General features: G+C 46.5%; 1 protein-coding gene across 1 annotated transcript; it reads left to right on the top strand.

The window, feature by feature from the left end:
• The first annotated feature begins 982 nt into the window (after positions 1–982).
• On the top strand, positions 983–10,299 carry LOC120530134 (aquaporin-4-like). The gene is made up of 4 exons (XM_039754328.1): positions 983–1,471; positions 7,885–8,049; positions 8,143–8,223; positions 9,722–10,299. Exons 1-4 carry the CDS (start codon positions 1,097–1,099, stop codon positions 9,914–9,916), a joined length of 816 nt encoding a protein of 271 aa, XP_039610262.1. The 5' UTR covers positions 983–1,096; the 3' UTR covers positions 9,917–10,299.
• Positions 10,300–16,866: the final 6,567 nt, after the last annotated feature.

A 16,866-nucleotide genomic window follows, 5' to 3' on the forward strand; every position in this document is an offset into this window, starting at 1 on the left:
CAAATAGCTTAGGGCCTTATCAAGTCTAAATCCGGCCCTGCCTGGACGAGGTCCCCATGCAGACTCCTCTGCCTGAGACTAAACAGGTTGAATTCTCTGAGTCTGTCACAGCAGGACATGTCCTTCAGTCCCATGATGCACCTGGTTGCTGTCCTCTGGACTTCCTGTAGTGCTGCTATGTCTTTTTTTTTTTTTGTTCGTAATATGGAGACCAGAACTACACACAGTGCTCCAGTTGAGGCCTCACCAGTGCACCACGTGACTTAAGCATACCCTCCGTTGACTGGCACTCCACACCTTGTGGTATTCCACCTAACATCCTATCCTGTTAGCTTTCTTGATGACTTCTGAACACCGTCTGCCAGACCAAAACTGCACCCGGGACTCCAGATGAGGCCTCACCAGTGAGTTATAAAGCCTGAGCAGAACCTCCTGGGATTTGTACTCCACACGTCAAGGCGCTATATAACCTGACATTGTGTAAGCCTTCTTAACATCCTCTGAACACTGTCTGGAAGTCCACTGTGACTCCTAAATCCTTCTCATAAGGTGGACTCTCGATTTTTCGACCTCCCTTTGTGTAATCAAACCTCACATTGTCACTTCCTACGTGTAAAACGTTACATTTGGTCTTGGAAGGAGAACTGCGTGGGCCAGAAAACAGAAGTGAGTCACCGCAAGGCCTTTCCAGCGACTTTACGTAAGCGTCGGTCTTCGTGGTCACTCAGAGTGACTCTGCCGTGACGCAGCAGCAGGTCAGTATTGTCCAGTCTGCCGCTGTCTGTCTGTCTGTCTGTCTGTTTATGTGTTCTGTTCTTTCTCCATTGATCGGCGTGTCCTGTAAGTGTTTTATTTCAATCTGAGTGATTATTGGCTGTGGAATGCAGGGGCTGCACGACTGGATGAATCCGGCTTAAGAACAAGGTGGGGTTCAGAAAACATTTCCTCACGACTTGCTGAGCAGGTTTCTTAGGACACTCCTTGACTGATCCAGCCTTCCTGCTCTTCTCTTTTTCAGATTTGGGCGTCTTAGCAGTGCAGCAGAGGAGAGCAGAACAGGCGGGCGTCCCGAACGCTTCACTCAGCTGCGGAGATAATGACGGCCTTCAAAGGAGTCTGGACGAGGCAGTTCTGGACCTCGATGGCCGGGGAGTTTTTGGCCGTTTTCATTTTCTTGGTGGTCAGCCTGGGCTGTACGGTGAACCTGAAGGACCAAGCGACGCCGGGGCCGAGCACCACGCACATTGCTCTCTGCTTTGGGTTCAGCATTGCCATTCTGATTCACTGCTTTGGACACATCTGTGAAGCTTACTTGAACCCGGCTGTGGCCGTGGCCATGGTCTGCACCAAAAAAATCAGCATGGCCAAGGGACTCTTTTACATCGTTGCGCAATGCGTGTCGGCGCTGGCGGCGGCGGGGACCGTAGCACTGGTGACGCCACACAGTAAATGGCCAGTTGCAGTGACTCAGGTAAGGGACACATTTAAGCAATTTGCTTCACTAGAACAATCCCACGAAAAGGTGTTTTTAGAGGGGCTTGAGGGTGGCATGGTGGCACAGTGGTAGCGCTCACAGTAAGGAGACCTGGGTTCGCTTCTGGGTCCTCCCCACGTGGAGTCTGCATGTTCTCTCCGTTTCTGCATGGCTTTCCTCCCACAGTCCAAAGACATGCCGGTTAGGTGCATTGGCGATCCTAAATTGTCCCTGGTGTGTGCTTGGTGTGTGTGTGCCCTCCCTGGGGTTTGTTCCTGCCTTGTGCCCTGTGCTGGCTGGGATTGACTCCAGCAGACCCCCGTGACCCTGTGTTCAGATATAGCGGGTTGGATGATGATTGACAGAATATACTAGCGTATCACTATCAGTCAGTCTCTGATGTCATTCTTGGCTTCTTTGCTGCCCTTCCTGACACCCACCAAGCCATCCTTGGTGGCTCTGAGGCTAAGGATCTGTGCTGGTATCCCGAAAGTTGCCCCGTCACTGCCAAAAGAGATCCTACTCTGCTGGGCCCTTAGCCTTCAATTGCTCCAGGGGCTCTCGCTGTACAATGGCTGACCCTGCACTCTGACCCCAAGGGGTTTCGAAAACTAACAAATTCCTAATACGAGAAATTGTATAAGGCAAAATAAAGAACAAAAAAAAAAGTCTTCACCTCCTTCACACCTGCCTGCTGCCATTCCTGAGCAGGCTCTGCCCTGCTGGTAGTGCCCACAGCTGAATCAACTTTAGGAGACACTCCTGGCACTTGCCAATGATTTCAAGCACAACCCTCCTTTGAAAGCATCCCGTCTGCTATTCTGACTCAATCAGCATGACAGCGTGACCGCCAGCCTGTCACCCGTGTGACCGAGAGGATCACTGAAGTGACGTCAGCAGGTCCTTTGCTGGCAGGGCTGACAGGCAGTGGTTTTTAGGATGAAGTTCATTTTGATGGCAGAGAGGGACTTTATAGTTCATTGCAATTCATCTGCGCCTCTTCAGAACATTCTGGAGTCGATGCAAATTGCCATCCTAAAAACAGAGGCAGCAGACTTTGTGAAAATGAATATTTGTGTCATTCTCAACACCTTTGGCCACGACTGTATACGGTTATGCTAATATTTTTTAAAATATCTACTGATCTGTATCTTCAGGGTTATGGTTAGGGTTACTGAACTTGAATCAAAGCCCCTTTAGCTGGGTGGCGGCACTCTGAACTGTTAAGCGATTATTCGTTTAATTTTGCTGAACTGATTTGAATTAACACGTCTATGACATTCCCTCCATTTTAGAGCCAGTCCCTAAACCCGGATAAATGGGGTCAGGAAAAGCATCCAGTTGTAAAAACCACACCAAAAACCTCAATTGGAGAAGTCTGATTAAAATAGCAACCCCATATAAACATAGGGATAGAAGAAGAAGAAGGACACATTTTGTATTTATATAGCGCCTTTCACTATAAAGATTTGAATCAAGCCCCTCTATCCATCCATCCATTATCCAACCCGTTATATCCTAACACAGGGTCACGGGGGTCTGCTGGAGCCAATCCCAGCCAGCACAGGGCACAAGGCAGGAACAAACCCCGGGCAGGGCGCCAGCCCACCGCAGGGCACAAATACACACACACACACACACACACCAGGGACCATTAATGGCGCTTTTCCACTGCATAGTACGGCACGACACGGTTCAGTTCAGCTCACTTTTGGGGGGTTTTCCACTGGGAACAGTACCTGGTCCTTTTTTTAGTACCACCTCAGCCGAGGTTCCAAGCGCGCCGAACCGTTACCAAACGTGACGTGTAAACTCTGCTGGTCACTGATTGGCCGGAGAAAATCGTCATTACTGCGTCATTGGCTATTCTTTTCTTTTAGGTACACACACGCGGAAGTTTGTGTCCCGTCTCTCCATCGCTGGACGCAGTTTGTTGCATAAGTGGATAAATGTTTCTTCAGACATTAATGTTCTCCAGCCACTGAGTGTTTGTAAAACGGGAACAATCACATCCCACCACTCTGAAGCACGGTTAAATGTCCAAACAGATGGTCTGTTGCGACTTTTTGCAAAATGTGGAAGATCTGTTATATACAGAATCAGCATTTTAATGTTACACTGGCAGTTAAGTTCATTTTATGCTTTGCAACAGTGATAAAAGTTAGCTAGTGATGTGCTTTTTTTAGATGCTTACCCTTGCGTCGTCGAGCTAAAGTGTTGTCGTTGTCTGCGTGTTGTTGTAAAAGTTCCACGGTGTCACGGCAGTAGAGGCGCAACTATAACGCCACGTGAATAATCCCGCCCACTCTAAAGCGGTACTAAACTGCAGTCGAAACGCAAACCGAGCCGAACTGAGCCGAACCAAGGTGAGCTGTACTGAACCGTGTCGTGCCGTACTATGCAGTGGAAAAGCGCCATTAGAATCTCCAATGCACCTAACCTGCATGTCTTTGGACTGTGGGAGGAAACCCACGCAGACATGGGGAGAACATGCAAACTCCGCGCAAGGAGGACCCGGGAAGTGAACCCGGGTCTCCTTACTGCGAGGCAGCAGCGCTACCACTGCGCCACCATGCTGCTGTGACGTGAAAAAAAAAAAAAGTGTCCTTAAAGTGTGTTCTTCATGGCCCCGTCTTTCTTGGTGTGAATCCCAAAATGGAGTAACGGAATTCAACGCCTCGTGATGTGCACATGTGACAATGCCCCCACCGCCGTGTGTATGCGCAGGGATAATAAATACAGGAATTACGAGTTACGTAGCGTAACGTTCTTATCTTAATGCAATGGCAGGGGTCCAGCCAGTTGGACTTCCAGTGGTGCCAGCTAACGTGACCAGCATGGAGGGAGGGGGGCAAACTGGAGGAAATGTGGAGGAAAAGTAAGACATGGGGGTACCAGGGAAGGCCATGCATACTCCACACAGACAGCATCTGGGCACAGAATTCAAACCCAGGACACCAGATCTGTGAAGCGGCAGCACCATTCACTGCGGCACCGTGCCATCCCTTTATGATTTAGATCAAGTGGAATGGACAGACAAGTGACGTCTAGGAATGCTGGTTAACACACGTGAGGATGGATCTCACTGCACTCTGTACCCACACACACACGACAAAAGGACCTTACAAACCTGGCAATGCCATGTTGGAATTAAATATAAAAAGTAAATCGACCTGAACTAGACAGGACGGGCACCGAACATACATGGGTGGGTAGGTGGGTGGTTAAATAAAGTGGAGTACAAGGTCAGTAAATGGAACAAGAAAGTGGAACAAGAAAGCTTCACTCCGTCTATTGACTCGGTAACTCGGTTGGGAGACAAAGATTGCGTTGGTTTGGACATGTGCAGTGGATTAATGCTGAGTATATTGAGAGAAGGATATTAAGGACAGAGCTGCATGGGAAGAGGAAAAGAGGAAGGCCTACGAGAAGGTTTATGGATGTGGTGAGAAAGGACATGCAGGTGATGTGTGTGACAGAAGAAGATGACAAGGACAGGAAGATATGGAAGAAGATGATCTGCTGTGGTGACCCCTAATGGGAGAAGTCGAAAGAAGAAGAAGAAGACAGTATCTTATCTCTTTCCCTAATGGTAGATAGTTTTATAAGAGGTTGGGAGATCCTTCAGGTTAAGACGACCGCCATTTTGAGATGCAGTTGTTATTCTCTACGCGCTGATCGATTTGCTGGGCAGTATCTGGCTGGCACCATGATTGGTTAGACTGCCCTCTGGTGTTCTGGTCTTTCTGGAAGGAGATTTTGATGTTCCTGTTAGAAATTATTATTAGTATGGTCATCCAAATGGGCTGCCATCAGTCAGGATTTGACTGACAGACAGCATGCCAGGGCGAATGGCAGAGGTCTTGAAAAACAAAGAAGGACCAACACTGCAAAATTTGAATAAACTTCATGGAATTGTCAATAAAAGCCTTTGAAACTTCTGAAATGCTTGCAATTCTGCTTCAATACACCATAGAAACATCTGACAAAAAGATCTAAAAACACTGAAGCAGCAAACTTTGTGAAAAGCAACACTTGGGTCATTCTCATAACTTTTGGCCACAACTGTACTGTCAAGGTGAGAAGTTCAATTGTTGTCAAGAAGGCTTCAGGGCACCCAAAAAAGTCCAGCAAGCGCCAGGACCGTCTCCTAAAGTCGATTCAGCTGTGGGCACCAACAGTAGGGCAGAGTTCGCTCAGGAATGGCAGCAGGTAGGTGTGAGGGAGGCGAAGACTTTTGGTGGATGGCCTGGTGGGTGTCAAGAAGGGCAGCAAAGAAGCCAAGAAAGACATCAGGGACAGACTGATATTCTGGGATTGGACTGCTGAGGACTGCTGGGGTCAAGTCATCTTCTCTGATGAATCCCCTTTACGTTTGTGTGGGGCATCCAGAAAAAAGAAAAGCTGAGCGGCGCTACCGTCAGTCCTGTGTCATGCCAACAGCAAGACCATTCATGTCATGTGGGGTTGCTTCTCAGCCAAGGCAGTGGGCTCACTCACGATTTGGCCTAAGAACACAGCCATGAATAAAGAATGGGACCAAAACATCCTGCGAGGGCAACTTCTCCCAACCATCCAAGAACAGTTTGGTGACCAACAATGAACAATCCAGCATGATGGAGCACTGGGCCAAAAGGCAAAAGTGAGAACTAAGTGGCTCGGGGAACAAAACATCGAAAAATGGGGTCCATGGCCAGGAAACACCCCATTGAGAACTTGTGGTCGATCCTCAAGAGGTCGGTGGACAAACAAAAACACCAATTCTGACAAACTCCAAGCATTGATTATGCAAGAATGGGCTGCCGTCAGTCAGGATTGGGCCCAGAAATTGATGGACAGACAGCCTGCCAGGGTGAATTGCAGTGGTAGCGCGTCTGCCTCACAGTATGGAGATCTGAGTTCGCTTCCCGGGTCCTCCCTGCGTGGAGTTTGCATGTTCTCTCCGTGTCTGCGTGAGTTTTCTCCCACTGTCCAAAGACATGCAGGTTAGGTGAAATGGCGATCCTAAATTGTCCCGTGGGTGTGCTCGGTGTGTGTGTGTCCTGCGGTGGGCTGGTGCCCTGCCCAGGGTTTGTTCCTGCCTTGCTCCCTGTGCTGGCTGGGATTGGCTCCAGCAGACCCCCCGTGACCCTGTGTTAGGATATAACGGGTTGGACAATTACTGTCTGACTGAAAAAGAAAGAAGGACCAACACTGCAAATATTGACTCTCTGCATAAACTTCATATAATTTTTCAATCAAAGTCTTTGAAACTTATGAACTGCTTGTAATTCTACTTCAGTCCACCATAGAAACATCTGACAAAAAGATCTCAAAACACTGAAGCAGCAAACTTGGTGAAAACCAACACTTGGGTCATTCTCAACACTTCTGTCCACGACTGTACACTTTACACTTATACTAAAAAAACCTAACCCTAACCCTAACCCTGACCCTAACCCTGGAACCACGTCCAAGGGACCAGAGATGAACTCAAGCCCACCAAGGCTGAACATCTTTGGGAACCATAGCATGAGGACCAGGGATTAACTCAAGCCCATCAAGGCAGAACATCCATTGGAGCCACAGCACAGTACAAGCTTACCTTCTGACAAAAAAAAAATAAGAAACAAATAGGGAAACTAAGGAAAGAACACAGTCAAAAAAATAGGATAGGACTTAATTGGATAGAGGGCACCATGTAGGATGATACATAGAGAATCAATAGAAAAACACAGGGAGGGGACAAGGTATTAGCCCAAAACAAATTGGTATAAGATGGCCAGTGCTTCCTGAAACCCCATAAGCAGAGAGAGACACAAAGCTCCTTATTGGAACAGTGTAATCAAAACTCATGGGGATTCTGTTTTCCCTAAACCTAACCCTGACCCTAACCCTGACCTTGACTTTCGCCCAAAACCCTAAATTTAATATTAACACTCCAGCAACAGTAGACACTCGGACACCTCACCCTCACCCAAACCCTAACATTAACCACACCACACCTGCAGCGACTGGATACGAGACCCCTTCTGGTGTCAAGACTGATATCTGGCACCCCAGGGGCCGTTTGCTTTAAACCTTTGTTTATTCTGTCCATGGCAAACACATGGCAGCGGGGCATCCAGTTACAAAGCACATAACGAAAACAATGGGAGAGAATGAATTCTCCTGTTAAAGACACGGGTATCCAAGAGCACGGACCACTGAGCCCACAGCACTGCTTGTACACGGCAGGCGTGAGACTGCGTGCCGTGCACCATTAAGGAAGGTGGGGTGCACTTCAAGGAAAAATTGCGAAATCTTTAGTGTGCTGTGAGCTCACCCGAGTGCAGCAGTGCCAGCTTGGCTCGCTGCCGCGATGAGGTAAGACTGGCAGCTGCTTTCTCCCAAATGAACGTTTGTTTTGTTTTTGTGTTCGCCTCCTCCAGGTCAATGAAAACCTCTCTGCCGGCCAGGCGCTCCTCGTCGAAGTGTTCATTACATTTCAGCTCGTGTTCACCATCTTTGCCTCGTGTGACTCCAAAAGAAAAGATATCAAGGTCCCAATCCCCCTCATCATCGGACTGTCGGTCACCATTGGCCACCTCTTTGCTGTAAGTATTTTTGTGGCTGTGCTTACGCAGATCTTCTTGTTCTTAAGACGCCATGACGTTTTCCTCTTTTTTAAAATGTCTCTTTCCGCACAGATCCCCTACACCGGAGCCAGTATGAACCCGGCCAGATCTTTAGGCGTTGCTGTCGTTTTCAACTCCTGGCACAACCACTGGGTAAGTGGGGGTCCCAGATTTTCATGTCTGGTTTTGTGTCACCTTTTTACTGAGGAGTTTTTGGTGCAGTGTGGCCTACTGTGACATACCTTGGAATATCAGGGTAGTGACAGGGGGCACCAGAGATGATATTGGTGCCTACTACATTAGGCCAAAAAGAATGAGATTGACGTAACAAGGACCCCCTACTCTAAGACCCTGTACTTAATCCCAAATTACAAACCCGTGATTGAAAGTGGTAGAGGTGGCACTACGTGAGGAGCAGCAGCAGAAGAGGTGGCACAACACCTAAATGCCAGTCTGTCACCAGGGGCTTACAAGGACCTTCCATTAAGTACCAGTGCTGTTGTGGGTCCTTATCAGAGGTGCAGGCTGGTAGTTTAGCATCACATCAACCCTTTTAGCCTTAAAGACCATCCAGGATAGTGCAGGCAGATGGTACAGGAGTCAAACTTTCACAGAGGACCCCCAACTCAATTAAACGTAACGTGGGTGGCAAAGTGGTTAACGCTGCTGGTCAAACAACTTCACAATTTTGCTAATCTTTTTATATTTACAGTCACATGAAAAAGTTTGGGAACCCCTCTTAATTTTTTAGATTCTTGTTTCTCATTGGCTGAGCTTTCAAAGTAGCAACTTCCTTTTAATATCTGACATGCCTTATGGAAACAGTTAGCAGTGACATTAAGTTTATTGCATTAAGTGCAGAAAACATGCAATATGCATCATAACCAAATTAGACAGGCGCATAAATGTGGGCACCCCGACAGAGATATGACATCAATACTCAGTTGAGCCTCCTTTTGCTCCTTTGAGCCTCTCGACGCTGTCCTCCTGTAGCCTCTAATGAGTGTCTGGATTCTGGATGGAGGTATTTCTGACCTTCTTCATACAAAATCTCTCCAGTTCAGTTCAATTTGATGGACAGCCTGCTTCAAATCATCCCATAGATTGTCGATGATATTCAAGTCAGGGGACTGTGACGGCCATTACAGAACATTGTACTTCTTCTCCCTCTGCATGAATGTCTTTGTAGATTTCAAACTGTGTTTTGGGTCATCGTCTTGTTGAAATATCCAACCCCTGCTTAAGTAACTTCAACTTTGTGACTGATGCCTGAACATTATCCTGAAGAATTTGTTGATATTGGGTTGAATTCATCCGACCCTCGACTTTAACAAGAGCCCCAGTCCCTGAACTGGCCACACAGCCCCACAGCATGATGGGACCTCCACCAAAACTGGCCAGCTTTGTTGGGCTCAATGGCCTCTTCTCGTCCAGACTGTTCTAAAGTTCTCATTTATTCACCAGTGGCACACTAGCCTTGCATCTCCACTTGCCCAGATTTCTTCACTGCGAATAACTACCAGTTCACCAACTGATCATCTTCCCCATATCCATAGGGATTTTCTCCAGTACTCCCATTTCTCCCACACCCCATTTTGGACTATTCCTTACAAAGTCCCCTTACTTACTTGTCCTTTCCTTTTCTCATTAGATCTATTGGATCGGCCCGATGATGGGCGCTATACTTGCTGCATTCATCTACGAATACGTCTTCTGCCCGGATCCTGAACGCAAATTAAAGTTGAAAGCCATCTACCAGAAAAGCGGCACTGGAGTGGCAGACGACTCTGTGCAGCTCACCCCGGGGAGTAACACTGAGTACAGCAAACTGGAAACTGCAGCATGAACGTTTATCGTCAAATTTATATTCACTTGGACTGCATTGCTGTCTGACATCTTTTTATTTAACAAAGAGACTGAATCGTGGAACGGTGAGATATTTATTTGGAATGTTCTTCACAAGTACCGTTTGCTCTCGCTTTCATCCTTTATGGCCACAAAGCTCAGACAGTAAGTGAAAGGACATCGGTGGTTTCTTGGGTGTGTCTCACACTTACCGCTCACTAGTGCTAATGTAATGTATATATTTATTTTTTTGTTCACATCTTAATGCAGTTGCACCAACTACTTTAATACATACTGTAAATAATTTATAGGTTAGTATTTTCCATTATTCTCTTGTCTAAACGAGTAATGTGTAATTGTTTCATAATAAACGTGTTTGATTTATTGGCGGCTCCAAGTATTGTTCATACATGATTGCTGCCTTGTCCCCTGCCTTGCACTTGATGCTGTTGGGATTGATTGTCCCACACACAGGATTAAGCAGATCTCATCGGTGACGGGTGAGTCATGAATGATTCGTTCTTTATGGGTGACTCTTTTCAGTGAATCATGGGAATCGATCCGCAAACTCAAACGACTTGACGGGAGTGCTAAAGCATTAGGTTGTGCGAGTACCGCATGTCTGATTCGTGACTGCTGTTCACTTCATTTAGGATTCTTTCTAATCAGAACTAAATTATCGTCGGTGAATGAGAATTCTGTCATTGGTCATTCTCTCTTTCATCATTCAACTTCAATACACTTTTATATTAGAATGTTCTAATTGTTTTTTGTGTACAAGTCGTTATTGGAATTGTTTAAACTGAATACTGTATATAAATACTTGCTGTAATACCTGCATCACGAAGATTTGGTTCATGTCTCAATCCAACAGACCTCACGCAATTTTCCAATATGTGTAGGAATAAAATGCATTGCATGTGTCATTCCAACAGATGGCGCATCACAAACATTTGTAGGAATAAAATGCATTGCATGTGTCATTCCAACAGATGGCGCATCACAAAAGTTTGCAGTAATCAAAATGCATTGATGTGTCTAGATACATAAAATGCTAGATAAAATGCATTGCATGTGTCATTCCAACAGATGGCGATCACGAACATTTGTGCATTTTTCATGGGGTAATAAAATGCATTGCATACTGATTCTATGTCAGTAGTAGCTGTGCTACCCATCTAAGAGAGGTTGAAGTCGACATAATCAATATAGCATTGCATGTGTCATTCCAACAGATGGCTAACATTTGGAATAAAATGCAGTGCGTGTCATCCAACAGACGGAGCATCACGTTTGTAAATAAAATGCATTTGTACTGCCTGGCGATAGTAGGAATAAAATGCATTGCATGTGTCATTCCAACAGATGGCGCATCACAAAAGTTTGCAGTATCAAAACACATAGATGCTAGATACATAAAATGCTAGATAGGGAACTTATTCCAGTGGTTTTTCTCCTTTCATGGGGTAATACTGATAGTGATTCTATGCTGGTACTAGCTGTGCTACCCATCTAAGAGAGGTTGAAGTCGACATAATCAACATAGATCTCAGGGCTAACATTTGCAGTGCACCATCTACTTGAAATCAATCCATCCTTCCATTAACCAACCCGCTATATCCTAACACAGTGTCACAGGGGTCTGCTGGAGCCAATCCCAGCCAGCACAGGGCACAAGGCAGGAAGCAAACCCCGGGCAGGGTGCCAGCCCACTGCAGGGCACACACACACATCAAGCACACGCTAGGGACAATTTAGGATCGCCAATGCACCTAACCTGCATGTCTTTGGACTGTAGGTGGAAACCCACGCAGACACGGGGAGAACATGCAAACTCCACGCAGGGAGGACCTGGGAAGTGAACCCGGGTCTCCTTACTGCGAGGCAGCAGCGCTACCCACTGCGCCACCGTGCACTGTAAATATATTACATTTGTCTTTTCAACAGATGGTGCACTACAAACATTCACAGTAATAAAATGAATTACTACAATGGCAGGTCCAAGGGTGCTTTGTGCTTTTATTGTTCTTCAAACAGGGGTACGAAATCCCAAGTGCAAAAAAGTGCAGTGCTTTAGTAAATGAATAATCATCAATAAAAACAAGTGCCTTTGTGAACACATAAAGTAGGTAAAATCCAACAATGAATCCCTGCAGACAAGCGAGTTCTTTTCTTTTATCTCCTGTCTTTCTCCTTCCATCTCCCCCAACTCACCCTTCAGGTCTTGCAGCCGGGCAGAGACGCCGACAGCTGCACTCCCACTCTCTGGCTTCATTCCTGACCGCCTCTTTCGCCGCCTGTTGGCATCTTCATCTCCTTAATTCCTGCTACCTCCGTCAGCGTGTACAGGACCTCTGAGAGCTTCCTGCTCTTCCACGGTGTTCAGCGTGACAGACCTGCCCTCAGAGCTCCATTCCTCTCACTCCCTTTCAGGCCCACCATGCCATTCTGCCATTGCTTCTGAATCCAGTCTGATCCTCCCCTCGCTGTTCTGCTCCTCTTAAGCTGATAGGGATGCAGACGTGCCAATTACAGACCCGGACCTCTAATGGGGCAATCAGCTGAACTCTGTGGTCTGTAAATTGATGCACAGTCAGCCGATGTCCCCATCAAAACTCCAGAGCCGCTCCGCCACACTACCAGGCCCACCTCCACTTCTCCGAGCCTGAGTGCATGGCCTTGATTTAACACTTGCTCCGCAACGGACCCCTCTCACTATGCTACCCAGTGAGGACAGGACAGTAATGAATGGCTCCAGTTTTTAAACACATGAAGTCTCTATAGGTGTATTCTGGGTATGGGGGGCTCCTGAGGATCCCCTGCTATCACAAGTGTGTTTGGGAGTATTCTGGCTGGGGCTGATTCAGCTGCAAGAGAGTGTAATTGGCCTACATGGCGCCTGATTGGTCGAGCTGGTCACACGGCCTGACATTAGATAAGGGGTGGAGCTGAGTGTACCAGAGTTCGAGGGTGGGAATGAGAAAAAAGTGCCAGCCTGTGCCTGCAGGGCATACCTGCTGCAGTGTGCGTGAGGACTGACATGGCGGTATTGTGGGAGTTTTCATACCATGGAGTTCATTCACATTACTAACAACTGACAGTGACTTAAAGCATAATAATAATAAAAAAAAAAAGGCAAGACAAACTGGCTGATATTATTGCTCTGGCATTCCAGTGAAGTGAGCCAAGAACTTGTAGGGATTTGCACGCCGTGGGAGTGGAGACGCATGTGAAAGACAAAACTCTCGTCTGATGGCTTGGCGTCACTTTACAGAAGCTGCAGTGCTATGGGACAAGCGGTTCAAGCCGTCCCAGAAGAGCAGGAGACATGGTGTGCAGACTTGTCCTAAAGATTGGCCTTCCTCATTTCAAAATGTACAAGTCAAGTCAAGTTAGGGAGCCTGCACTGGTACAGCACATTGCCGCACCCACTACACGACAAAACAACTCGGGATGCCAGTTGGCAACCCCTCGGCAGACACGCGGTCCAGTCCCACCCTCTATCTGCAAGATCCAGGTGTTATGTGGGCGACCCCTTGGCCTGGTCCAGCCACTCGGGTCCCCAACAATGAGGATCTTACGAGCCAGATCACCCTCGAGGAATTGTGCCACATGGCTGTAGTGCCATAATTGACGCTCCCTTACAATGCAGGCCATGTGCTTCATTTGGGACTCCATGAGCAACACAAAGTCAAACCAGTGGGACCTAAAGATTCTCCAGAGAGACACAGGAGTCCAGTCTTCATCTCAGGTCACTGGATATTCTCCATGTCTCACAAACAGGAAGCACCAGGACTCTAAAGACTTGGACCTTCGTCCTTTTGCAGAGATATCGGGAGCACCACACACCCCTTTCCAGCGACCTCATGACCCCCCATGCTCTCCCAATCCGTCTACTGACTTCACAGGAAGAGTCGCCAGAGACGTGAATGTCACTGCCAACATAAGTAAACCTCTTGACGAGGTCGACACTCTCTATGCAGACAGACACACTGCTGATGGCCGTGCCCACGAGGTCATTCAAGGCCAAGAGAGTGCCAAGAGGATTGTCGTGAATCATACATCGGGGAAACCAAACAACCACTGGCGAAGCGGATGGCACAACACAGAAGAGCTACCTCGTCAGGTCAGGACTCCACAGTCTATTGACATCTACAGGACGGTGGTCAGTCCTTCAGTGACGAAGATGTGCTCATCCTGGACTGGGAGGAACGCTGGTTTGAGCGAGGAGTCAAAGAGGCCATTTACGTGAAAAAGGAACGACCATCTCTGAACCGAGGAGTGGGCCTAAGGGTGCATCTCTAACCATCTTACAATGCGGTGATTGCAGCCATTCCCCAACTCTCTGTGAATTGATACTCATGGCCATTGATCAATGTACAATTTGCATATCATTGATCACACGGCCCATTGTTAGTCAATGGTGCTAATTCGGTCATTAGGCCAAGGTACTGTTTATAAGGTTGGAGAAACCTGCAGTCAACTGAAAGTGTGGAAGTCACTTGGATGGATGATGAAACGTATGTCCAGATGAACTGAATCAACATTCCAGAATTTCCTAAATTGGATTATTGAGCATGTATCGAGATGCCTGGATGTTGGTTTTTATCAGGACCCTCGCAAGCCCAGACCCTCAGACTCCTCGCCCAGTCTCTCGAGTGCCCCAATCAGAGCCTCCATTGACTCTGCGAAGATCACAGCATCGTCAGCAAAGTCAAGATCCGTGAATCTTTCTTCACCAACAGATGCCTCACAGCTACTGGACCCCACGATGTACCACTAAATGTACCACTAGAACTAAAAGTGAGTTTACATGACTTGATGATAAAGGGCTGTCGCCTCCTGTCTCGCCCCATCATTGCCCATTGTTTCTGCTATGTAGAAGAAGAAGAAGAAGGAATCGAGAAGCGGAGGAATAAATGTGTCTGTCGGTGTGTGTGTGTGTTGTGGAATAGTACTGACCCCAGACAGACACCGAGACACAAGTCCCATAAACACACACTTTGAATTCTTCTTCTGTCCTTTATACAACATGATGCACAAGTCAGCCACGAATAACTCAGGTGGCCGTTAGCATATCATAATCTCTCGGACCAATAGCACGAGTTTTCTGCATTCGACTTATACAACCGACATTATAAAAATACCAGAAATTACACGATAAAATGAAATCCTGACTTCTCCGTGAGTATATACGATATTTTCTTTTTCACATGACTGTCTATGCAAGAAGACATCCATTATTTGTTCTTATGACGTTAGAGCTTGCCTCATGCTTTAGTTCTTATGTTCAGTAATCGAATGACCTGTGGCTGGAAACTGGCTCTGAATCTGCTGGGTCTTCAGAAAGACCACACGGCCATCTACCTTGGAGGAGATGCTGCTCAACGAGTGAGCAGCATTACATGGAGTTGACCATCACTGAAGAACTGAAGTGGGCACAACTCCTTTTGGCTCTTGTGAAGAAGGCTCACCAAAACACCTCTACTCCCTCAGACTCGCACTTCTCCATGTGTTCTCATGGACCTCGACAGGAGCACAGTGGAGTCCATCCTGCTGCACCTGTAACTCCATTTAACCTGAGTGTTAAAAGAAAGGGCATTGTAGTGACCAGTTGCTCTTACTTCATACATCATGAAGACCTTGGAGAGGCTGGTCCTAAAACAACGATGACCCCTGGTTTTGGAACTTCTGGATCCTCTGCAGTTTTCCCATCAGACACAAACAGGTGTGGAGGATGCTCTCATCTCCATGCTCCACATTGTCTACTCCCATTTGGACAAAGCCATCACCACATTAAGGATTATGTTCTTTGGCGTTTCCTGGGCTTTTATCATCTATCTATCTATCTATCTATCTATCTATCTATCTATCTATCTATTATATGGTGTCTTTCATATCTATCTATCTATCTATCTATCTATCTATCTATCTATCTATCTATCTATCTATCTATCTATCTATCTATCTATCTATTATATAGTGCCTTTCATTCTATCTATCTATCTATCTAGCTACAGTGGTGTGAAAAACTATTTGCCCCTTCCTGATTTCTTATTCTTTTGCATGTTTGTCACACAAAATGTTTCTGATCATCAAACACATTTAACCATTAGTCAAATATAACACAAGTAAACACAAAATGCAGTTTTAAAATGATGGTTTTATTATTTAGGAGAAAAAAATCCAAACCTACATGGCCCTGTGTGAAAAGTAATTGCCCCTGAACCTAATAACTGGTTGGGCCACCCTTAGCAGCAATAACTGCAATCAAGCGTTTGCGATAACTTGCAATGAGTCTTTTACAGCGCTCTGGAGGAATTTTGGCCCACTCATCTTTGCAGAATTGTTGTAATTCAGCTTTATTTGAGGGTTTTCTAGCATGAACCGCCTTTTTAAGGTCATGCCATAGCATCTCAATTGGATTCAGGTCAGGACTTTGACTAGGCCACTCCAAAGTCTTCATTTTGTTTTCCTTCAGCCATTCAGAGGTGGATTTGCTGGTGTGTTTTGGGTCATTGTCCTGTTGCAGCACCCAAGATCGCTTCAGCTTGAGTTGACGAACAGATGGCTGGACATTCTCCTTCAGGATTTTTTGGTAGACAGTAGAATTCATGGTTCCATCTATCACAGCAAGCCTTCCAGGTCCTGAAGCAGCAAAACAACCCCAGACCATCACACTACCACCACCATATTTTACTGTTGGTATGATGTTCTTTTTCTGAAATGCTGTGTTCCTTTGACGCCAGATGTAACGGGACATTTGCCTTCCAAAAAGTTCAACGTTTGTCTCATCAGTCCACAAGGTATTTTCCCAAACGTCTTGGCAATCATTGAGATGTTTCTTAGCAAAATTGAGACGAGCCCTAATGTTCTTTTGCTTAACAGTGGTTTGTGTCTTGGAAATCTGCCATGCAGGCCGTTTTTGCCCAGTCTCTTTCTTATGGTGGA

Source organism: Polypterus senegalus, chromosome 5 (assembly GCF_016835505.1).
Source record: "Polypterus senegalus isolate Bchr_013 chromosome 5, ASM1683550v1, whole genome shotgun sequence".
NCBI classification, from domain to species: domain Eukaryota; kingdom Metazoa; phylum Chordata; class Cladistia; order Polypteriformes; family Polypteridae; genus Polypterus; species Polypterus senegalus.